Source organism: Lontra canadensis, unplaced genomic scaffold (assembly GCF_010015895.1).
Source record: "Lontra canadensis isolate GAN:19392208 unplaced genomic scaffold, GSC_riverotter_1.0 scaffold38, whole genome shotgun sequence".
Lineage (NCBI taxonomy): Eukaryota > Metazoa > Chordata > Mammalia > Carnivora > Mustelidae > Lontra > Lontra canadensis.
In genome coordinates, this window is record NW_022631032.1 from 9,109,240 (window position 1) to 9,133,697 (window position 24,458).

A 24,458-nucleotide genomic window follows, 5' to 3' on the forward strand; every position below is an offset into this window, starting at 1 on the left:
CCTTCACTCATTTTCTCTTTTTAGGAAGTGTCCTTTACTCTTCCCTTTATCCTACATTGGTTTTTTGATAGCAGCTGGGCCGTTTTTTACCATGTGTCTTCCTGATCCTGGTATATTTACTTAAAAATAGATGTGCTGCTTTACATCACCCAAACCACACAGAGACAGAACCATTGCTTAGATTTCACAGCATATGATTACATATTTTAGAACTCCAAAGTGCCATAATCAAAATTGGCCTACTTTTGGGGACTCATGGTTTATCCATCTTAGCTCACACTTCTGTGCTTCAGAGTGTAGTGGCCCCTGCTTGGACCTCATCTCTCAGATTTATGCATCAGAGCAAGAAACCAACTCATTTTCTAATTCACTGGGACAGCTAATTTGGGGACCAGCCTGAACCAAGAGTCTTTGTCCAAATGCCAGCTATATCCCCCACTTTGGTCAAGGCAATCCTCAGTTTGTTCCTGGGGTCTTGAAGTAGAGTCCCACTTCCCATATGCCTCCCATCTGGCCTCCTTCAGATCTGGCTTGCTTTTAGTAGATTGGGCTCTGCCCAATGTTGGGTGGTCACAGGGTATTTGTTTTCCTCAAGGACAAGAGAGAGTGTTCAGTGTGGGGACAGGGGTTCTGTGGGAACCCAGCCAGCCAAAAAGATGCTGCTCTGGAGCCCTGCATGTGGAAGAAGTCACTGGGACACCCATGCTGGCCATGTTGGACTTTCTGAGTGTGGGTTGCTCATAGTCCTGTTGAACTTTGCCAAGGAAAGGAAAGCTTTTTTGGGTTGTGCTTATAACCTTTGATCCTGTTATCTTAAAGCCATAAACCTAGTCTACTACACTATAAAAGTAGCTCATATCAACAGGTTCTCCCTGCTGTCTGCTCCTTGACATTCAGCACTCACTCACACTGAACCAGAGGCTATCACCATGACAAGGGACCAGAATGGAACCTGGGAGATGGAGAGTAATCACAATTTTGAAGGATACATGAAGGCCCTAGGTAAGGGAGAGACCAGTGGTGGGGGAGGAGGGGAACTTTGGGAGAACTATGGTCCAGCCATCTGGACAGTGCCACCATGAAGATCAATAGATCTGTGTGCAAACCTCGCTCCTTATTTGCTAGCTATGTAGTAATAGGTAAGTCATACAAATTCTCTGAATTTACATCTGTAAGTGGGGAATAATAGAAGTGAGATGATGTCTGAAATGTCCTTAGCATAATACCTGGCACAGAGAAAAGACATGTGAATAGAGGGTACACACACACACACACACACACACACACACATGGAGTAAAACCAAACTTGACAGGATAATGCAGTAGTCCTTTTGCTTTTGACCACCGTCTCTTAGATCACCAGTTGGACCAGATATTATTCATGAATGGCCCCTGCATTGCTCTTGCATCAGGCTTGTGGTGGGGAAGCAGACAAGGAGTGTCTAAAAAAATTTCTCAGCCAGAGAATATCGGACCCATGGAAGGCTAGGAGTGGCTTTTGTCAACAGATCAAAAAACTCACTGCTTTACCTGACTTTTGAACTGGACTCCAGGCCAAGGGCTTGATCAGTATGTGTCCTGAGTTGACTCTCTTGCGGGATCTAGCATGGGGCTAACAGAAATCACATGAAACCTGTGGGAGGAGCTGATGTGTGGAGCAGCTGCCATGGGCCAGGCACTAGGCAGAGAGCTTTGGCTTCTTGTGCTTATTTCATCTTGCAACAACCTCCTCATCATTTTTCCACCTTTAGAGGTATCCACATAAGGAGCTCCTGGTTGGAACCTCCCCACTGCTGGGGCTGCCTGTGGGGTGAGAGGCTTAATAATTTGGATAAGATGATGGGAAGTCTCATCAAGAATAGGAATTGTGGAATTTCCTGTGCAATTAACTTCTAGCTTGATGAACATTTCTACCGTGTTCAGTGAATGAGGAGAGCTGAGATGTATTACACAACTTATAGAGATTGGAACTTTCTTCATGTACTCCAGGCATGTTTCCAACACAGAATTGCTTTCTTTCTTTTTCCTGCTGGCTATCTGAATTTTACCACAAATCCTTGGGGGATGAGAGGGAAGGCACAAATCCTCTTACCAGAGCCCCAGTCCAGCTGTGCTGAGTTTAGTACCCTGAGTGGACAATAGAATGGAAAACTGATTCTATAAATGGGCAGATGGTCTTGATCTTAGCTCAGAAGTATAATTCTGAGCAAGATCATGCAGGTAAGGAAACCAAATCAGAGGGGCCAGCCCAGTTAAGGCTTGCTCTCTAACCTTGATCAACTTTTTTTAACCTTCCAGAACCAGTTTCTTCATCTGCCAGATAGTAATTTTCTGGCCTGGTTTTCCTCACAGCATGCTTGCTGTGTCCAAAGAGAGAGGAGGCAGAAGCTGAGTGGTCTTTTATGACCCAGCCTCAGAAATCATACAGCATTCTGTATTCTGTTGGGTTGAAGGAGTCATGAGCCCACTTACATTCGAGGGAATGATACAGAGACCCCCATCTTTCAGTAAGAAGAATGTCAAAGTCACATGTCATGAAGAGCAGGTAGGATGAGAACTATTGCTGCAGCCATTTAAGTTAATGCAATCTGTCACTCATGGGACAGTGGGTGATTCCATCCCTTGGGTCCATAACAGTAGAGCAACAGGAACCAGATGTATGCGTGATGTGGTGAAGGGAGCTACTGTACGCAGGTCATTGAAGGCTTCCTAAGTGCTGGGTGGGGTTTTGAAGTGGAGTCAGGTATGACTGTGCAGGCATGTGTGAAGGCCAGGCCAGTAAGAACATGGTGTTGGGCAGAGAGAATAGAACAAGTTGTATTGCCAGAGGTGAAGTGCAAGGAGGAGATGAAAGAGCATCAGAAATGTGACAGATCAGATCTTGAAGGTGGCATGCCACCACATATGGACTTCATCTTACAAGGAGAGGAAGTGTCTGCAGAGAAGAGAGAAGTCACCAATGCTCATTCTGACAGCCAGGGGTGAAGAGATCTGCAGGGACTCTCGAGTAGTAAAGAGGTTGTTGTGATGGCCCTGGGAAGATGGTGAGAACAGTGCCAAGAAGGTGGGCAAGGTAAAGTCTGGAGTGGGAAATAGTCTAGATTTGGTGACTGGGCAGGGGCCAGGCAGGGAAGGAGCCTAGAAAATGAAACACCATCATGTAACTTTAATCAGTGAAGATGTGGACATATAATGGAATGTGTGTGTCCTAAAAATACTCAATTAATGTTCAGTTTAGACATCTAGGAATTCTTTGGTTCACAAATTGTAACTATTAGGAAAATCCAATTCTTCTCTTGGAAAAGAAGGTGAGGGGAGCCATCGTCTATGAAGAACATCTTTTCACTTAAATTAACATACACAGATCTAAAAGAGCAGAAGCCACTGCAAAAAGTCCTAGTGGGTCTCTGGAAAATTCTACCAGAAAGGATGCAGGCTTAGAGGCTGAAGTCAGGCAGCTCCCCCTCTGAATGGTTTCTGCCAGGAAAGTTTTCCTGAATACCCACAATGTTCCAATTCCTGTCCTGACCAGCTTCCGAGAGGAGCACATGCCATGATAGGCATTATCAAGCCATGGTAAGCATCTTATCAGAAATTTATATAATTATTTCATTTAATTTATTCAGATTCAACAAATGCATTGAGCACCTGTGACATGCCAAGAACTGTTCTAGGCACTGGCAACATGGTGGTCAATACGTGACAAGTTTCTTGTCTCCTAAAGTGCATATGCTAGCAGCCGTGAAAGTGAATAGTTCAAGGTAGTGGTAAGAGCTTTAAAGAAAGTAAAAAGGACTTCTTGAGTGAAGAGCTTTCGGTGGTCAGGGGAGGCTGTCTGAAGAGGTGACAAGTGAGCCAAGGCTTGAATGTTGAGAAGTCGTGTCACAGGTACAGGAGTCAGCAAATGCAAAAGTTCTGGGTGTGTTCAAGAAACACAAAGGCTGGTGTGTTGGGAAATGGTAAACAAGGGGAAGGTGAGCCCTTGTGATGGAAGACAATCTGTCTTATTTATACTCTTTAAGGATCACTATGGCTATAATGTAGAGAATGAATCATTGGAAGGCAAGACTAGAAGCAGGGAGGTCCATCCTAGGAGGCAGCTGTGTTGTTCAGGCAAGAAGTGATGGTGGCTTGGGCTACTAGTGTCCAGAGGCCTGGAGAAGAGAGGACAGGTTCAACATATATTTTGGAGATAAAGCCAACAGGGTTTGCAGAAGAATATGAAACCAGAGGGTATGGAAGAAATGAAGATGCGCCAGGCTTAGGGCTGAACAACTGGGAAGATGGTGATTCCATAGGCCGAAATAGAGAAGACATGGGGAGGAGTGAGTTTGGAGAGGGGTGCTGAGTGGGGCAAAATGCACTAAGACTTCTGTTTTGCATATTTAGATTTCAGATGCCTGTTACACATCCAGGTAAAGTATTAAAATTGGCATGTTGATGCAAATCTACAGCTCAGATGATAGTCAGGGATTAAGATGGAAGAAATGTTTTCCATTTCACAGGTTGAGGAATCTGAGCCCAGAGAAGTGAAAGGACCTCCCCAGGGTCACCTGTGGCTGGACAATGATGTTACTCAGCCAGGAAACCAGTCTGCCTACTTCTACCACCCCAGTTTTTTCCACAGCACTGTTCTAGGTGCAGGTACTAAGCATAGGGTAGGGGAGAAGGAATTTCATTCTGAGCAAGGTTGTTGGGATGGTAGATAGTCAGCACCCTTAGAAACATTGCAAGGGTCACTCAGAGTCCCTGGGTGTAAATTAATTACCAAATGAGGGAAAGGGAGAGAGAGAGAAAGAAAAAATGTCCGATGACCCAAGGAATTCGTTTCACAAAATTTGGATTTCTGCTAGTGCTTAGAGGTCAAAGAAGTTATATACATTTCCATAGTCTTTACTTGAACCACATGGTATCTGGTTGGACTTTTATTAATTTTTTTAAAAAGATTTTATTTATTTATTTGTCAGAGACAGAGAAAGAGAGCACAAGCAAAGGGAGTGGCAGGCAGAGGGAGAAGCAGGATCCCTGCTGAGCAGGGAGCCTTATGCGGGGCTTAATCCCAGGATCCTAGGATCATGAGCTGAGCCAAAGGCAGACCCTTAATGGACTGAGCCACCCAGGATTCCCTGATTGGACTTTTAAACTTTTTAAAATGCTGGGAATGCCACAGTAGAAAAGCCCCCAGTAAGGATCAGTTCAGCCCTTTCCTAGGCTCTTCTGAAAGAGAGAGAGAGCCCCTTCTCTCCTCCCTTGTATTGGCCACACCTCCCGCTGCCTCCATCCCAATAGTGAGTACTAGAGTATGAGTGGGGTGGGGGGTGGAATCATGCAGAGGGAGCAGGGAGGCACCCCAGGGTCTCCAGCCTGCCTCCATTATCTAGGAAAGGTTTTAAACATATTTGGAGATGCCCATGAGAGACTGGAGGAGGCAGGCAGGGGCCAGTCCAATTTCTCTCTAAATGTGTTATCCAGAGGAAAAGACATGGAAAAAATTGCTCTTGTGCTCTGCTTCTCACAGTTGCCTAAGAGTGCTGATGATCTGAGAATTAAGGAGTCCAGGTTTGAAGCCCATCAAAGCCACGCTTGAAATGGGTCTCAGATTTCACATGATGAATATGTGTGCGTCTCTCTCTTTAATTTACAAAGAGTGCCTGCCCTTTTAGCCCACCACTTTAGCTTTTTTCACAAGCATATTACAAAGCATTGTAATGGTAAGTAGTATACTCATATTTCAACTTTATGACTTACATTGTTCAAAATGCAGTTATGGAAAGTATGCTTTAATAAAGTCACTTCGGTGTTGTTGTTTTCTTCTGCAATAGCTTCACGCCACATATATTATTCAGAAATAGCTTGCCTTTGGACATTTTCCTCTGAGATAGAAATTCATTTCACCTGGTTATAAATCAGACTCTAAGATACCTTTAATCCAGAAAAGCAGATAAAACATACTCAATAACCCTGGTGTTAAAATACCATATCAGAAAAATAATTTTCTCTGCAAAGTACAAAGAGGAAGTGTTTTTGTAATCTGTGTGTGTGTGTGTATTCTACTGCTGCAGTTAAACCTTTCCTTTTGATTAGAAATATCACGAATCCACCAACAGAACACTTGGCTCCCTTCCCTGGGGTGGAGCAGGGGTGACATGATTAACTAGCCTGTGCAAATGCTAAAGGGTGGCCAAGATGCTGAGCCATTTTTCAATCTAGAGAAGCAGCAGTACTTGACTCCATTTGCATAGAGCCTCTAACAAGATTCCCCCGGCACTGGTCAGAAAGATTGACAGCGGCTGGTGTGACCAGGATAAACCAGTACTCTCAGCAATAGATATTTTTAGCTGTGATCTACCTTTCTAGGCAACCAGGGACAAGCAATAATTTTTGTTAGGGGAGACTTAGTTGTGAGTGATAACAGAATTTATTTGTGGGCAATCTGTCAGGAACTCTGTCCCAGCTGGGTAACTCTGAACCCACCACCTAAATTCTCTGAGCCTTGACTTCCACATCCTCTTTGAGGAACGCTGCCATCCTAAATTTTTCTGTAATCCCCAGTTCTCCCTTAGTTGTTTTGCCTGGAGCACTCCCCTTCGTTTCACCTGGTTAATACTGGCCTGTGGTTTTCTTTCTCATCTCCTAACTACAGTTCTGGCACCATGGTTTAAAACAGCATGGACCTCATGAGTGGGAGATAAAGTTGTTTCTACCCACTAACCAAATTTGCAGCGAGGAGGCTGATCCATGCAGAGAAATGTTTGGCCAGGCGGGATAAAGTGCCAGGGCTCCGCTAGTGAGGGAGTAGATCAGCCACCACCCTGACTGTTCCTTCGGAGTCCAGAGCCCTTACAGATGCATAAATATGAACCAAATATTTTACTCTGGACTGAAAGCCAACCTGGCCACTGTTTCACCTAAACAGAAAAGGCCAAGGGGTGGTGGCCAATGTGCTCAGGATACCCACAAGCTCATTGGTATGTAAAGCATTATACCATCATTTTAACTGAATCCTTCAATAAATAACATTGTGAAATGAGCATTCTTTCCCCATTTTTTAAAAAAGATTTTATTTATTTATTTGAGACAGAGAGACACAGCAAGAGAGGGAACACAAGCAGGGGGAGTGAGAGAGGGAGAAGCAGGCTTCCCCCAAGCAGGGAGCCTGGTACAGGGTTCGATCCCAGGACCCTGGGATCATGACCTGTGTTGAAGGTAGATGCTTAACAACTGAGCCACCCAGGTGCCCCATTCTTTCCTCATTTTACTGTGAGAAAGCTTAGAAGGCTCAGAAAGGGAAAGTGACTTCCCTGAGGTCACATAGCTGGGAAATCTGGGGCAGAATTTATACCTGGACCTAACCCTCCCTCTTCTATACTAGTGGTTCTAAACTTTAGCATGCACAGAATCACTTGCAAGTCTTGTTAAAACAAGCAGGGCCCAACTCCCAGGTCTAGGGTAAACCCCAGAATTTACACTTTTTTGTTTTGTTTTCGTTGTTTTATTTTACTTGCCCTCCTAATGCCCATCACCCAGTTACACCAGCCCTCCACCCAATTCCCTTCCAGCAACCCTCAGTTTGTTTCCTATGACTAAAAGTCTCTTATGGTTTGTCCCCCTCTCTGATTTCATCTTATTTTATCTTTCCCATATTTAGTTTTTAGGGTAGCTCTATTTTTAACTTTCTTTTATGTTCAATTAGCCAACATATAGTACATCATTAGTTTTTGATGTAGTGTTCAACAATTCATTAGTTATGTATAACACTCAGTGCTCATCACCACACATGTCCTCCTTATACCCATCACCCAGTTACTCCAATTCCCCAACTCCCTCCCTTCCGTAACCCTCAGTTTGTTTCCCAGAGTCCAGAGACTTTCCTGGTTTGTCTCCCTCTCTCATTTCTTCTCGTTCAGTTTTCCCTCCCTTCCCCTGTGGTCCTCTGCATTATTCCTTACATTACACATGTGAGTGAAAGCATATGATAATTGTCTTTCTCTGCTTGACTTATTTCAGTCAGCATAATCCTCTCCAGTTCCATCCATGTCAATGCAAATGGCAGGTATTCATCCTTCCTGATGGCTGAGTAATATTCCTACAGTATAAAATATTGTATGTATGAACCACATCTTTATTCATTTCCCAACCTATGTTTTTAAGTCACTTCTTAACTTTTATTTTCTTTTTCACATATATGTTTTATAGATTTATTCCCCATACTAGCCCATTTTTCACTCTATTCATTTTTATCGTGATATATATAAGTTCTGATTTCTTTGCAATTTTGAGATATAGTGTCTTCTAACACACAGACCAAAAATCAAGCAGGAACAGGCAGATCACCTAGCTTTGTCCACTCTGATAAATTATAATCTGTCCCCACCCCCCCTTTTTTTTCTCTTTTCTTTTTTCTTTCTTTTTTATTACTTTGGATCATCTTGGCTTTGATGGCATATCTGTGGTAGCTTTTGACCACTTTGGATTTTTTGTAGGTACATTTTGCTTGGGCCGTGATTGATATTTTGGACTCTGTACATTCCCTCAATCATCCCTCAACATAATGACTAGAAGGAACTCCCAACAAAGGAAAGAACCAGAGACAATGTCCTCTGCCGCAGAACTAATGGACATGGATATAAGCAAGATGTGAGAGAAGGACTTCAGGGTAGTAATTATGAAGTCAATAGGTAGGCCTGAAAAAAGCATTAGCAACAATATAGAATATCTAAGGGCAGAAACGAGATCTAATCCAGCTGAACTTAAAAATGCTATGGATGAGATGCAGTCTAAACTAGATGCTCTAACAGCCAGAGTAAATGGTGCAGAAGAACAAATTAGTGATCTAGAAGACAAGCTGATGGAAAGAAAGGAAACTGAGGAGGATAGGGATAGGCAGCTAGAAGCCCATGAGAACAGACTTAGAGAGGTCAATGACATCATGAAATGTTCCAATGTTAGAATTGTTGGAATTCCTGAGGGGGTGGAGAGAGAGAGAAAGAGAGAGAGAGGACTAGAAGGTATATTTGAGCAAATCATAGCTAAGAACTTCCCTAATCTGGGAAAGGAAATAGCATTTGTGTCCAAGAGGCAGGGAGGATCCCTCCTAAAATTAATAAAAATAGACCAATACCCCAACATATACTAGTGAAACTTGCAAATCTTAGAGCCAAGGAAGCTACCCTGAGAGCAGCTAGGATAAGAGATTTCTTACTTATGGAGAAAGGAACAACAGAATAACATCACACATATCCACAGAGACCTGGCAAGCCAAAAAGGGCTGGCGAGACATTCAGGGTACTAAATGAGAAGAACAGGCAGCCAAGAATATAGAATTTACATTTCTAAGAGGTTCCCAGGTGCTGTGATGCTGCTGGCCCAGAGACCTCACTGTGAGAACCACTGTCCTAAACTATGGTGATTATTAAACAATCTGGAAGTGTTTCTTGAGCACCTACTCTGTGCCCAACCTTGGGGACAAAGAGCAAGAAGACAACATTGTTCTATCCTCATAGAGGTAAGATTTTTGAGGGAAGAAAAATCACCCCCATGAAAAAAATCAGAGGAGACTATCAGGCTGTTTCTCCTTGGGGGGTAAAGCTGTGTGGTCTGAAGAGCAGGTGAGGAAGGAGGCAGGGAAAGAGTAGAACTGGCCAAGGGCAGGACTGGGACTGGGTCTTGTGAGATTTGCAGAGCTGGGAGGAGAGCAAGGGACTTAGGGGGCAAACACACAGGGCATATCTGGGAAAATGCAAAGGATGTGGAGTATAGCACCCTGTGAGATCAAGGAGCTTCATAATGGTGATTACAATGATGGCAGCAGCTACCATTTATGGGGCCATTACCACAAGCCACCAGACACTGGGCAGAACTCTTCACAAACACCATCAAATTTAATCCTCAAAGCAACCTGATGTAGTTCATAATAGCTCCACTTATGACCACTGCTTTCTCCTGTTTGTAGATCTGGACTCAAGGGTCCAGCCATGGGACTGAAGCTGGACACACAGGTGTCACCTGACTCACTAGACTGTGTTTCTGGGGCAGAAGGAGAGAAATAGGAGTTGGAGTGTGACATGTTAGCCCTCTGCCTGCCACAAGCATGTGTTTATACTGACTAAATATGGAAGACTCTGCAGTGACTTTTAGCAATCTTAAGGAAAGATTAATTTCTAAGACAGAAATACTTGACCACTTAGTCCTGTTTAGTCTTTTCCCTTCCAAACATGCCAGAAGTTGCGTTGAATGGAGAAAATCAAACAGGATATAGTTCCATAATTGCAGGGCCCAGGTGACTGAGAGAAACCCGGAGGGTTTTGTCAGCCCTTTCTGTATCATGTTCTGTGGAACACCAGACCAGCTGGGTGGGATGTTCCACCACAGGGTAGGCCTACAGCCACATAAGACTGGGAAAGTCCATATCCTGCATCCCCACTTTAGGGGTTGCAAAACATCTTTCCTAGATTGAAGTTCCTCAGTGTAGAAACCAGCTTCTCTTGGTTTTACCTCCTCACTTTCCAAACAGTTGATCATGAGCCACATTTTTTGGACCACCTGATGACCTACAAAGCTGAGCACCATGGCAAATGCAGTAAGGTACCTATGAATGCTAGCCTAGAATGTTCAAATCACAAAGGGCAGCAGAGAGAGCTTTTATCTAATTCCATGTCCTGTGGCCTCATTGCAGGCTCTGTGTCTTGCATGTCCCCAGGTACAATTCCATAAGCCACAGAGCAGAAGCTAAATGAGTTATCAGAAAAAGGCCAGGAGTTGGAGTGTGACTGAGCCAGCTCAGACTTCACAGGAAACCCTGAGCCCAGAAAACAACATTTGGTGAAGATGGTACATTAGAGCATAGGGAAATATATACTGCCCCAAAGAGGGAGGTGTCCTCCAGCTGGATCTAGAAGTCCCTGCAGCTCCAGGGGAATTGTAAAGAAGTGTCACTCAGAAGTTACTGGTATTTGAGCAGCCACAGAAAGTTCACAGACTCAGGTGGTCTGACCTTCTGACAAGATGGGCCAGCCCAGAGCTTGTGGAGAACTATGCTGGCCCTGGAGATAAACCATTCTGAGTTCAAATTCCACCTTTATCGCTTCCTCGCTATACAACCCAGGAATAGTGCCACAGCTTCTCTGAGCCAGTTTCCTCATTGGTAAAATGGAGATAATATAATGCTTACCTCATGGGTTTGTTGGGTGAACTTTCTCAAGGGTGGTTCCACCCTGGGGGCATCATTGTTCTTTGGTTCCAAGGTGTGTCTTAATTACTACTCCAAATATTACCGAGGCTCCAAACAGAGTAACCTCCAGGTCATCTGACCTAAACTTCAGTTCCTATGTTACCCATAAGATTAATTCTCTCTCTGACTTTCCTGGATCGCACCTTGACTCCCAAACTCAAGACTCATGTTTTCTCCTCCCAACCTGATCTCTCCACACATATCCACCCAATTATCAAACCTTGTGATTGCTTTTTCAGCTATGTATGCTTAGACAAGTCACTTAACCTCTCTGGGCCTCCATATCATCACCTATGGCTTGAGGAGTAGGTGCTTAAGTCATGGCTTTCAAATTTCTTAAACCATAGAAATCTCTCCAAACAGCCCCTTATGAAGAAATCCAAGATCTAAAACCACGCAGAGATTCTAGGTCTGGGGTAAGACCCAGAAATCTGTAGTTTTTATATCTTCCCACAGGATCCTGATGGGCAGCCAGCTTTGGGACCCATTGGTGAATTCTTAGACATGACAGGTTCTCAACCAATAGTCATGAATGATATTTCAGCAAGACACTAGCATTCATGCACTAGCTCATGACAACTTGAACTTGTTTTTCTTCTCAACTTAGGAAATGGGTATGTAATTCTTTTACCTTCTGGGCTGCCTGATGTTGAAATTATTGAAATTATTCCCTTTATGATAAAGGCTGACTATACAATTTCAGGTCCAAACGCCCATCCAGAGCACTTCCCTATGCAGATATGATACTATTGTGGGTTCCCAGCTGTGGCCAAACTGCTGGTCCACACTGACGTCCAAAGAGCCAGCTTCAGTCTCTTCTTGGTCCTTTAGGAGGAGAAGAGTGATAGTAACTAAAGAGATCCAGAAGATGAGTCAGAAAGTAATGGGAAGAGAAGATGAGGAAAGTGATGCTTGGCTACAATGGAAGGGCAGCAGAAAGGGTGGGGGTAGACCAGTAGAGGTGTTAATTCTCCATATTGCCAGGAGATTCCTAAACTGTTGGTGGTAACCGCTGGTATTCCTCATGGGCACAGTAGTATCTATCTCCCAACAGAAAGCACACAGTGTGAAGTTTAATTACCCCTACCGTAGAGATGGGGCTGAGATTCTCAGAGACAGAACACTCAATTAATCTGAATTTTTCTTACCCTTGAGGTCATTATTATCTTTGGGTTATGATAGAACCAATGTCAGTATTTTTAAAAACTTCCAGGTGGAATTTCTGAAAAAAAAAAAAAAAAGTTAAAGATTTAGATTGGCATCCAAAAATATCTGGAGAATTCACAGACATAAAGGGGATCCAATATGATTTTAGCTAGATACTAAGAGCTTAATGATGTTTATGGCAAGTTCCAGAATTATCCTCTGTTTTAAAAATCTATTCCACAGGACAGTGACTTTTTGGCTTGGGTGACATTTTATACACAACCAGAAGTTAGCGAGAAGTTTGGCTCCGTACCTAGCTTCATACTGTAAAATTCAAAGCTTAGTAAATGAAGCACCCACTGAAGGGCACACTCCCTTTTGCTTACTAATAGTCTCTGAGAAATGAGTACATTTTCCTTTAAAATACTTCCTAATACTAAATACTAAATACTAAAATACTTTCTAATACTTCTTCCCGATTTTAAAATGAAGATAGTTAAAGATAAAAAATAGTTAAAGGCTCCCTAGTGAGCTTAATCTTCACACATCCATTGCCATTAGTCTCAATCAAAACTATATGTGAAAACAAATACTACTGATGTATCAATTGTCAATCTGTCATAGCAATACTGCTCAAAGTGTGATCAATGACCAATAATATGAACATCACCTTGGAGTTTATTAGAAATGCAAACTCATGTCTTGCCCCAAGACCTACAGAGTCAGAATCTATGGACCAAGCCCCAGTGATCTCTTTGCATGAATTCTCTTGGAAATTCTGATGCATGCTAAACTTTAAAAGAGAACTGCCTTATTGTTGGTCAACATTTTGCAACATATAGGTGTATCAAATCGTTACATCATACCACTTAAAGTGATGCAATGTTATTTGTTAATTGTATCTTAGTTAAGCTGTGGATCAAAAAAATCTTCTATAGAATTTGGTGGGAAAAAATCAAGACAAAGAAGAGATCTAAATGGAGTAAATGGGGCAAAATCTGATAATGGTTGAACTGGGTAATGGTTGTGTGGAGTTCCTTGTACTCTCCTTTCTGCTTTGGTTTGTTTTAAACTTTTCCCAATAATATAAATATGAACAATCATTCATATTTTCCTTAAAAGCAACAAAGAAATCTCTCCACAAGTATTTATTAAGTGTGTGGAATATGCTTAAAGTTGTCCTGGGGGCCCATGACTGAGGCAGAGCAACCCAGCTAAGTATACCCCCAATCTGCTTTAAAAATTGAGGTGGCGTACATGTCCTTAGAGGTCATGGACATTAACAAAAGGCCCATTTTACCCGTGATCTAAACGGTTATTTTAAAGTGGTCTTTTTTCTTTTTAACCATGAAATCTTTTATTCAGCATACTCTTAGGAGGAAATCCAATATGTCAAATAGAATGGAACTTCTCTCGGGGAGGGGTTTGTGTGTGTGAGTGTGTGCGTGTGTGTGCATGTGTGTTTGAATGCATGCACCTACTGAGAGTTGCAGCTCAGGGTGAACCCTGCCTGCTACCTCCCCCTCCTGTCAGGATTCCTGAGGAGGCACTGAGAGGCTGGGTATTTCCAGACAATTGACTGAGTTGCGCAAACTGGCTGTGTCTAAAACAACTCTTGTTTCCCATTTGAGCAAAGATACGTGGGTTGCCCACGGTCTGTGTCTCTGGTCCTGAATGTTTGGCCTTGTTAAAGAAATGAATGAGTCTGTCTGAGCACATCATAACCTCCACGACTCCCTTTGCCAACAGATATTGATTTTGCCACCCGCAAGATCGCAGTACGTCTGACTCAGACAAAGATCATTGCACAAGACGGCAATAACTTCAAGACAAAAACCAACAGCACATTCCGCAACTATGAGCTGGATTTCACTGTTGGAGTGGAGTTTGAGGAGTGCACGAAGGGCCTGGACAACCGGACTGTTAAGGTGAGGACCTAGCCTGGCCATTTCAACTCATATACTCTGTGTCCAGAAGCCGGCCATCTGGCTTCACAATGAAAATATGACAGAAACAACCAGAAAGGGATCGGGAGAGGGGACCAGAGTAACTTGATGCTGGCAATAAACAAGCATTGGAAGCTCAGCAGGAAGAAACAAGCCAGTTTCTATACTAAGCTTATAAGTGAAGCAGAGACAGAAGACTGCCAACCTCTCCAGGACCTGGGGTAGGAGGCCAGCCCCTATGCCGATGTGGGCTTGCTTGGTGGGCAAGGCCAATATCATAGGGAGTGATAGTGATTTCGAGAGCTGGGTAGCACAGCTCTTCATCCCAGGGGCAGCCCCACTCAGCACCAGCCAGGCCTTGCCTTGGAGCACGGGGCCCTCATGTTAATAGGTTGCTTTTTTCTTTTCTAGAGATGTTGAGAACTCACACTTTTTATACAAAATACCTCAATTTTGGTTGGTCCCAACTAATTTAACTTGTTTGTTTGTTTGTTTGCTTTTTTAAGAAAAATGCAATGCTAATCAGAAAGAGTCAGTAGAGTAAAGAGGTCAAGGATTTCCCAGTGCTAGTCACTTAGCGAAATCTCTAGCACAATGATGGCTTCTGTCCCAGCACCACCTTAACTCACATCATAATTGAGGAAATCCTCCATTCGTTGAAAGCCCAGATTTCCAGTCACTTGAACTGCTCGGATATTACAGGGAGGACCCTGAAAGTAAGCAGACAACTCTGAGTACACATGTTGGGAGTTATCTCAAGGCCTAGGAACTGGACTCTGCAGGAGAAGCAGACCCTCGCCCAGAGGAGCTGTTTGTAAATAAGGCAGAATGACAGCAGCAGGGAGAAGTGGGGTTGGGGTCAGGGGGCAGGGGGAGGCAGGGTAACAGCAGGTCCTCCTCGCCTCCACGTAGTATCATAACCCAGTGTCCAATCACTGCAGTGCCCACACTCACACTCAGTGTACCTATCTTTGGTTATCTAAATCCAATTATCCCTTGGTCAGTCCCCACAAACAGGAATGCGGAGAAAAGCAATCAGTCATATTTAAGGATTCCCCCATCCTAATCATTTTTTTTAAGACTTTATTTATTTATTTGAGAGTGCGTGTGAAAGAAAGAGAGAGAGAGAACACCAGCATGAATGGGGGAGGGGCAGAGGGCGAGGGAGAAGCAGATTCCCTGCTGAGCAGGAGCCCAACACGGGGCTGAATCCCAGAACCCCCAGACCACGACCCGAGCCAAAGGCAGATGCTTAACTGACTGAGCCACCCAGGCGCCGCCCACCCCAATTTCAGTCTTAGTATCATGTAAGAATCTGGTGGATTACACAGTCCAGGAAACTTGGAAGGACTTCTGGTTTGTCATTTAACATGGTTGCCACTGACTGCTCACTGTCCAGGCCCATACAGTTTATACAACTGTGTATAAACATATACAAAGTCCATGGGTAGCTTGCATACTTACTGTACCCGCTCTCTCCATGCCAGTGCAACCACCAGGATCTCTGTCCTGGCTCCCAAAATAAGGGAGGGCTGTGCTGCATATCCTATCTGCAGGTATGTGTGCACTCAGCCCAGCAGTGGGCCAGCCCCTCAGAGTGCCATAAGGAAATGGAATCCTCCACCCTTCCCATTCCCTTTCACCATGAGCCCCACTCACTCCAGACTCCCAGTCTTCTCTGGTGCTTTCAGGAGCTAATCCAAAGTCAGAGGTCTCAACTATCCTCCAAAGCAAGGGAGCTCTGGCTGCTCTCCTGGGTTGGGGAGAAAAACTGTCATCATTCTTTGGTGAAGACTATAAAGCCAAGAGAGCAGGACACATTTTATTTCTCCATCAGGTTGTCCTGCAGCACTGATAATCCCAGCCATCATGTCAAGGTTGAATTATATTTAGTGCTCTTTGCTAAAGAAAAGTGGGAAATGAAAAGCACTTTGGAAATGCTTCCATCAGAGCAATCTTGGCATAAGAGCTGAAGCTTCCAGGCTCTGGAACAGCCCCTTGTAGAATCCCCTCCCTGAAGGGTTGATGGATCGACAAGGTTTCTCTGAACTGTGTGGCTGGAAAGCCAATCCCTCAGACACCAGAATGAATGGGAAATCTGTCTCTGGATTTTTGCATCACGCTGCTCTTCTAACCTCATCTGTTCACAATGATTCATTTTCCTTCGCCTTTCCATTCTGGATGTGGGCTGTGGAAAAGCAGGCCTGTTCTCTCTGACTTCTTCTTTCATCACCTTTGATAGTAGAGAACTCTCTCTTCCTAAAATAAGTTACATCCTTTCAGTACTGACCGCTAGAGGATTCTACCTCTCAACACCTACTCTTATGTCTCTTTGCCTTCTGTTCCATACCCCCACCCCCACCGGAGCCCTGTCCTCTCCCCAGAGTCAGTTCGGAGTCCTGCAGAGAGAAAGAGAATCTCACTTCCCACTTCTTATCTCTGCCTGACCCACAACAAAAAGTTGGGGCTTATACACACACACACACACACACACACAGGAGACTGGTGGGGCTTGAGAAGCCCCCAGGACAGAATTTGCCAATCTCCAGCAAAAGGGTGTTCCCATGAGAATCACGACCCAGAGCAGATGTCCTCAGGACTCCCTATTTGTTGCAATCTGACTGGAACCCCTCAGCTGGAAAAGGACGAAAGGGAGCAGGTGAGTCTCTCTCTCTGATTAATGTCTGTGGCCACATGTGGTGGCACAGCTGAGGGCACACAAGCTGTGTGTCCGTGTGCATGTGCACACACAAGCACGTGTGAGTCTGCATGTGTGCGCATGTGTGTGTGTGTGTGTGTGTGCATGTGCTGCTGTAGTGCTCATGCTCTTACTCTCCAGGCTGCTACTTCTCAACATCTCTGTCACCCTCACGATCCCCTCTGAGAACCTCTCCATTTGGCCATTTGGAGGAGACATGTGTGTGGCTGTGAGGTCGGGTTGTAGCAGAGGCACAGTAGGGCCCTAAAGTGCCCAGATCTATGCCATCCCACAGCAGGGGTGGTGACACCATGTTAACCATGGGGTCAACCCTTTGAAGGACCCAGGGATCCCCCCTTCCTCCTTCTTGCGGGTATTATATATTCTTCACTTACCCTGGTTTGTTTCTAAGAGGATTTAAAGCCCTTTTCAAAAAGTACACAAGCTACCCAGAATAAAATTAAAAAGAAGTAACAGATCTTCATGTGCTAGAATAGCATGCAGGCATAGAAAGGAATGGAACACTGATACACACCTGCATGACCTTGGGAAATGGAGCAGTCAGACACAAAGGCCACATATTGTAGGACTTATATGACACACCCAGAATAGGCAAATCTCTAGGGGCCCCTGGGTGGCTCAGTCAGTTAAGTGTCTGCCTTCATCTCTGGTCATGATCCCAGGGTGCTGGGATCGAGACCCGAGTTTTCCCTCTCCTCCCAGTTCCTGCTCCCCCAGCTTGTGCTCTCTCTCGCTATCTCTGTTGCTATCTCTCTCTCTCTCTCAAATAAATAAATAAAATCTTTAAAAAAAATACTAGGCAAATCCCTAGAGACAGAAAGTGGTTCCCAGGGGCAGAGAGAATGGGGAGTAGACTGCTGATCGGTGCAGGGTTTCTTTGGGGGGCAATGAAAATGTTCTGGATTTAGACAGTGGTGAGTTTTACAACTTGGTGAATATACTAAAAATCACTGAATTGTACTTTAAGAAGGTAAATTTTATCGTATGTGAATTATATCTCAATTAAAAACAAAAAGTAATTGGGGCGGACAATCAGGGCAGGGGAAAGCAGGCACAACGATGGCAGTTAAAACAAATAATGCCACTGTGGTGTCCATGAGAGCCCAGGGGCTGCAACCTTCTCCCGGAGACCCCCACCTGGAACTGCTGGAGGGGATGGGTACTGCCAAAAATCAGTCTTGCGCAAGGACAAGTGTGCTGGGAAGGTATAAACATGTTCATGGTGCCCTTCAATGTGATTAATTTAAAGAACTATTATTTTCCTTAAAAAAAAAAAAAACTCTCAGAGGACGGATTCAAATTTACAGAAAAGTTGCATGAAAATAGCAAAGAACATCTGTATACTTTTGCCGAGAGCTACCTACCGTCAACATTTTGCCCCATTTGCTCTATCTTTTGTACATGCTCTCTTGCTATTATATACATAATTTTTTCCTGAACAATCTGATGTATTATCTCTAAGTAATTCAGTGTTTCCTATGAATTAGGATATTCTGTCATGTAATCACAGTGTAGTGATCCACTTCTGTAAATTTAACATTGAGACAGTACCTTATCTAATTTCCCATACAAGGCTATTTTTAACTGTTAATTTTGGACACTGAGAGAGGGAAATGGCAGTGTGGGCCCAGATTCCTTCTTTAATTCTGTTCAGTGTGTCTTCTTTATCCTCTGACTCAGAAGCAATGGTTTTCCTCACTTATCTCCATCCCCTCAATCTCAAGATCTTTCAAATCAATTGAGCCTTTTTCAAAACCTCCTCTGACACAAGGATGAAGGACACCAACTGAAATTGAATTGTGGAATTTTAGTTCATTTAACCATTCTCTCTTCTTACTGTCTGTTTTATGTAGGAGTAAGGCTGTAGTATTGTATGTATTACCATCATTCACTGGTAACCAATTTACTCAGGGTCAGAATAACTTTTAATCTTGCTGCGTAGTAAGATTTATTAAAAGAAAATATTAGGACAGGTACTTGTGCACCAACATTTTTCTTTTTTGTTCCTTCTACAAATTTGCCAATCCCCTACTACATGAGAGACCTGGGTCAGGAACTATGGGTAAAGTAATGAATTAGAGCCCTTTCTGCCATGAAAGATCTTGCAGTCTCATGAGGAAGCAGACAAGTAGATGGACAGTTACCATCCAGTGTCCATATTGATGGTCATGTGTGCATTCCAGGGGGACCATAGAAATCAAGGCAAGGAGGTAGGCTGGCTGAGTCGTTGTCAAGAATCATCATCAATGAAGAATAGATAGGCTCATTTATTCTCCCATGTGGATTTACTTCAAGATTCCATTTCAACAAAATAACTCTGTCACAGAGTCATTCAACATTGCTCACCAAGCACCTTCTCTGCTGAGTCTGGGGTTGCAGAAATAAACAGCCGACATGGCCTCTTCTTTCATGGAGTTTATTGTCTATTGGGAGAGATAGACACTAGTTCAGTCAATATGTATTAGGATGTGTAAGGTAATGTGGGCTGGGGGAGGGAAGGTTAGAAGACACAGTCTTTGACCAGATAAGATGTCATCCTTTCTCATACTTCTGGGAGGGAACTGAGTCCCAAGAACAATGATGGGCAATGACAAATGAATATTCCTTTCTCATCTATTTGGGAGGGAATTCTGGAATATTCCAAACAACATCTTCCTCCCAGAGGAGCAAGGAAAGCAACCTGTGAATTAAGCTTCCTCAAGACATTCAAAGATGTGAGACTTCAGATGGCTCCAAAGAAGGAGGAGACATATTTTCTTTAGAAAAGATGTAGAATTTTATTGTTAAGTTAATTAAGGAAATATTAATACATGCAGATGGTTTAAGAAAATTTAAACAGTAAAAACTGAAATTTCCTTCCCAAACTGGCTCCCCACCTCTCAGTTCTTTCTGCAAGGAAGATCACCATTAAGGGCTCTTTTAGTTCCTTGCAAACATATGCAAACATAGGCATGCATACATATTCCCCCCACCTTGTCTTATACACATGGCCATGTTCCTAGCTTTTTTAACTTCATTATACACTATGGAGACTGGTCTCCTCCATAGGTATAAAACTGCCTTCTTCTTTCAAGGGCTGCATGGCATGGTTGAACCACACAGACTTAAACCAGCCACCCACTGATGGAATTTATGAGGCTTCTAGTCCTTTGTCGTAACAAACAACACTGCAATGTATTGAGGAGTAAAATGAGGAGGGATAAAATTGTACATAAAATATATCATATGGTCAAGGTCAAATATTATTTTAGAAGGAGGTAGGTTTAACAATCCGTAGAAAACAAATTTGTCCCAAAATATAGATCCGAATGTGCAAGGACAGTGTATAAAGAAGCACTGGTCAGTTCGTCACCAGCTAGGTTTACAAGATAGAGAGGAAAGCAAACATTTGATCCTTAGCATAATATTGTTCACAAAGGCGTAACACAGTTTGCACATACTTGGAAGAAAACCAGCTGGCATCAGGGTCATCCCTGAGAAAGGACAGGACTGACAAAAAACCACTGTCTGGATAGGAGTGACATCATCCTTCAGGAGGCTCATGTGCAGTCCTCATCTGGGCTCAGAGGTGGTGGCCCTGTAGAACCACCTAGGGGTAGTACAAATGGTCCAGAGGGTGGTGCTAGGAGGAATAAAAGGAGAAAGAGAAGCCAGAGGAGTTGGGGGGTATAATCTGTAAGTATGATCTGTGCACAGGAGTTTGAGCCTCTTGGGGTTCTTTAACTTGCTGGTCAGCTCAGTCTGGCCATCCAGCATGAACTCTGCCTCTCTGCTGCCGCCCCACCCACCTGTGCTACTAGCCAGTCTGCATTCTGCCCGCAGGAAGTCCAGGATTGGGAGAAGGGCCACCCTTCTGCTTCTGGATAATGAGGATGGCCCTGGAACCATCTGTTGTGGTCCCCTGCTAGTCAGGTGGTTTCTCTGCCTATATGATTGTCCCACAATAGGCAGTCCTCACCATGTGTTTCCTGTAGGGAAAATTCCCAGACACAGAATTTCTAGGTCAAAGAGATATAGCAGTGTTAAATTTCAAGAGGTAATATAAAATTGCCCCACAAAAGGATTCATACCAATTTATATACCCATCAGCCATTAATGGAGGTGCCTGCTTCTCCACACTTCCTCTAGCTCAGTGTGTTATCAGACTCTTTGATCTCTGACCGTATGATGAATTGTATCTCAAAAACAACCTTAATTTGCATTCCTCCTATTATGAGTAAGGTTGAATATCTTTTCTTAGGTTTAAAAGCCATCTGCTGGGTTTTAGGTTTTTTGTTTTTTTTTCTCTCTCGTAAGCTGTTGGCTGTGTCCTTTTTTAAATTTCCTATTAGGTTAATGATCTTTCTCTTATTAATTTACAGGGGCCCTTTACATATAAGAAAATCAGGTCTTTGATATGAGTTACAATTATTTTTTCCCAGTTTGTTCTTCATCTGTTGACTTTATGCTTTTTGCCCTTTGAGAAATTTTACATCATTTATAGTCAAATGCGTCGTCTTTTCCCCCATTGATTTGGAATGTTATCTTCACCATATGGTAAAATGGGAGAGTAGAATTCTTTTTTTAAAAGATTTATTCACTTATTTGAGAGAGAGAGGGCATGAGCGAGGGCAGGGGCAGAGGGAGAGGAAGAGAGAGGATCTCAAGCAGATTCCCTGCTCAGCAAGAAGCCAGAAGCAGGGTTTGAGCCCATGACCCCCTGAGATCATAATCTGAGCCGAAATCGAGAGCAGATGCCTAACTGACTAGAATTCTTTAAAAGAGAACAGGAGCAGCCACAATGAGCCGGTTTGGTGGGAATGGAGGGTATATGTGGAGAGTCTGGCAGAACTCAGCTTGGCAGAGGCTGAAGGCTCCGCCCTGTGGACAAGCAGGAGCCCAGCAATGGCCATAGGAACCGCAGCTGTGGGCTTAGGTTTGCTCCGTCCCCATCAGGACCATCCATCTGATTTGCCTGGGAAACTGTCATTGCAGACGCTGGTCACATGGGAAGGTGATGTCCTTGTGTGTGTGCAGAAGGGGGAGAAGGAGAACCGCGGCTGGAGGCAGTGGGTTGAGGGGGATAAGCTGCACCTGGTAAGTTCCAGGGTCTGCCCGGGTCCTTTCCCTGGTGCTTCCACAAACTGCAGGTTCACCTCCCCAGGTGCTCTGACAAGAAAAATGGCCCTGCACTCCTCCCCTGAGCTCCAGCCAAACACGTGTGGTCATATTGTCAGAAAGCCATTCCCATCTGGCTCAGGGGACTCCAGGAAGAAATCTATATGGCTGTTTCTGTGAACGGCTGCAATTAAAATGAGGGTTCAAACTGCTGAGTTAGGAAGCCGAGGTCCAAGGAGAAATGCACACAACCTATGAAAGACCAGCTAAAGAGAAATGTGAGGCCCAGAATGAAGATGGCCCAAAGGAGGGTATCTCCAGGCCTCCTCACCATTATGAGAGCTGGGAAGAAGAGGGGTGGGAGCGGGATGGATAGGGGCAGGTGGGCTTGGGAACCATCTCACAGACCATAGGCATTGGCCTCTCATCAGCAGGTGTGTCCACCTAATCCTGAAATATTTTAAGTTAACTTGGTATTAGAACAGAGCAGTAGGAACAATGGCTGATCTCCTGAAATAAATTATATGTGTCTAGATAGCTACATTTTTCAGTCTTCAATCTTCAAGGCCATTTATGTGTCCAGCATTCAAACAGTGAGGAATCTTCCACTCCTTCATACATTAAGTCACTCATTTGTTAAATGGCTCTTTATTCAGTCAGTCATGACTTCACCTCTGTAGTCAGGCAAGCACTTGGCCCCAGTGTCAGTATTCAGGTCACTGTTGTGCCCTTCAGAGCCAGGCTGGCCTCACCTGAGATCTTTATTTCGGAGGCATTGTCAACTGGTGATAAATGGAAAGCATTCACCATGTTTTCCATTGACAGTTTTCCCTACCTGCTCTGGTTTGGATGATGGATTTTTTTAATTGTAGTACAATCCCCAGTGGTCCCTGTGGCTAAGACAATGGATTCATTGTCAGCTGCAATGATTTTGTGGCCATCCCCACACTCATATTTTTCTCTCCTCCCTCAAGGAGTCATGAGGTGCAGGTAAGGCCTGGGGGCTCCCTCCATCTGGATCAAAAGCTGCATCTTGTCTGCAGAGGCAGGCCCGGGGGGAGCCCTTTTGCAGCCCACACCCTGTTGTCCTGTCCTTACCTGGGATGCCACCAACCAACATTCTAGTAACCAGAGGCCAGAATGCCCAGAAAGCATAGACCGTCCACCAGCCTATATATTCCTGGACTCTTGCCTTCCAAACACTTCTGCCCACTAGATCCTTTCCTTTTTCACAGCTTCACTGCCTTTTATAAATTAGGAGATGTTGCTTTAATCACGGGAGTAGGAAAAATCCCGCCCAAGAGGGTAATTTCTTTGCATTTTTCATTTTTATGGTTGTTCAAGCTCAATTCAAGTGTCAAAATCAAATTACTGCTACCTGCAGGGCATGCCAGCTGATGGGGTCTATGAGATGCACTTTGCCCAGAACAACTAAGTGTCCTCTGTACTCCAGCTTCCCCACCCCCACCCCAACTCACAGACACCAAGAGTTGTTGGGGGGCACAGGGAGGCCTGGCCTGTGAGTCACTCACCCACTTTCTGACCTTGCAGGAGCTGGCCTGCGGTGACCAGGTATGCCATCAAGTGTTCAAGAAGAAGTAATGGCCACAGTGGGGCTGCTGAGTCTGGGCTCCACACTCCCCACCAAGCATTCTCTACAGGCTTTGGGAAGCAGCCTTGGGGACCTTCCCACTTTTGACAGAGCCCATTAAGAAAACTAGAGGGGATTTAAATAGAATGAATGTGTAAGCTTTGACAGACGTATCCTTCCTTCTTTGAAACCTAGCATTAAATGAAAAAAAAAAAACAAAAATCACTCCCATACTTTGAAGCCCTTTATACCTATCTTCTTTTATTTCTAGAACTGTCAGTTTTATCTACAGGCAAAGTGGTGATGGCTTGGATGGTGGTTCTCTGGGAAGATTTGTTGCTGCAGTTGTTTATTTTTTTGTTTACTTTTGTTTGTTTGGGTTTTTTTTTGTTGTTGTTGTTAATTTGTTTGTTTGGGGGATTACTTTACCTGGAAACATTGTCTGGCAAAGTTAGCATCCCCTTCTCATTCTTAAAGATTGCCCTTTGAAATTCATTCCTTTGGATAACACAGACATTTCTCCAAGAGTCTATTTTAAGACACATAGGGCTTCTAGTTTGTGCTTTGCCTTCAGCAGCATGGCAAGAGTCACTTGTAAAGGTCTCTGCAGGTCTGCAGGACCAGCTGCACTCGGTCCAGGACAGCCCTCTCCCCTTCAGCACTGGGCAGAGTGACACCCCTGCAGAGGACCCCCAAGCTCTGACAGGAAGCCTGAGTTCCAGTCTCGAT

General features: G+C 44.1%; 1 protein-coding gene across 1 annotated transcript; it reads left to right on the forward strand.

Moving 5' to 3' along the window:
* The first annotated feature begins 858 nt into the window (after positions 1-858).
* Positions 859-23,934, forward strand: RBP2 (retinol binding protein 2). Its single transcript, XM_032869781.1, has 4 exons — positions 859-1,002; positions 14,126-14,304; positions 22,016-22,117; positions 23,690-23,934. Exons 1-4 carry the CDS (start codon positions 930-932, stop codon positions 23,738-23,740), a joined length of 405 nt encoding a protein of 134 aa, XP_032725672.1. The 5' UTR covers positions 859-929; the 3' UTR covers positions 23,741-23,934.
* Positions 23,935-24,458: the final 524 nt, after the last annotated feature.

Coding starts and splice junctions, on each gene's coding strand:
- RBP2 (XM_032869781.1), top strand. CDS start 930: ATGACAAGGGACCAGAATGGAACCTGGGAGATGGAGAGTAATCACAAT. Junction 1,003..14,125: donor AGGATACATGAAGGCCCTAG/GTAAGGGAGAGA, acceptor CTTTGCCAACAG/ATATTGATTTTGCCACCCGC. Junction 22,118..23,689: donor AGGGGGATAAGCTGCACCTG/GTAAGTTCCAGG, acceptor CTGACCTTGCAG/GAGCTGGCCTGCGGTGACCA.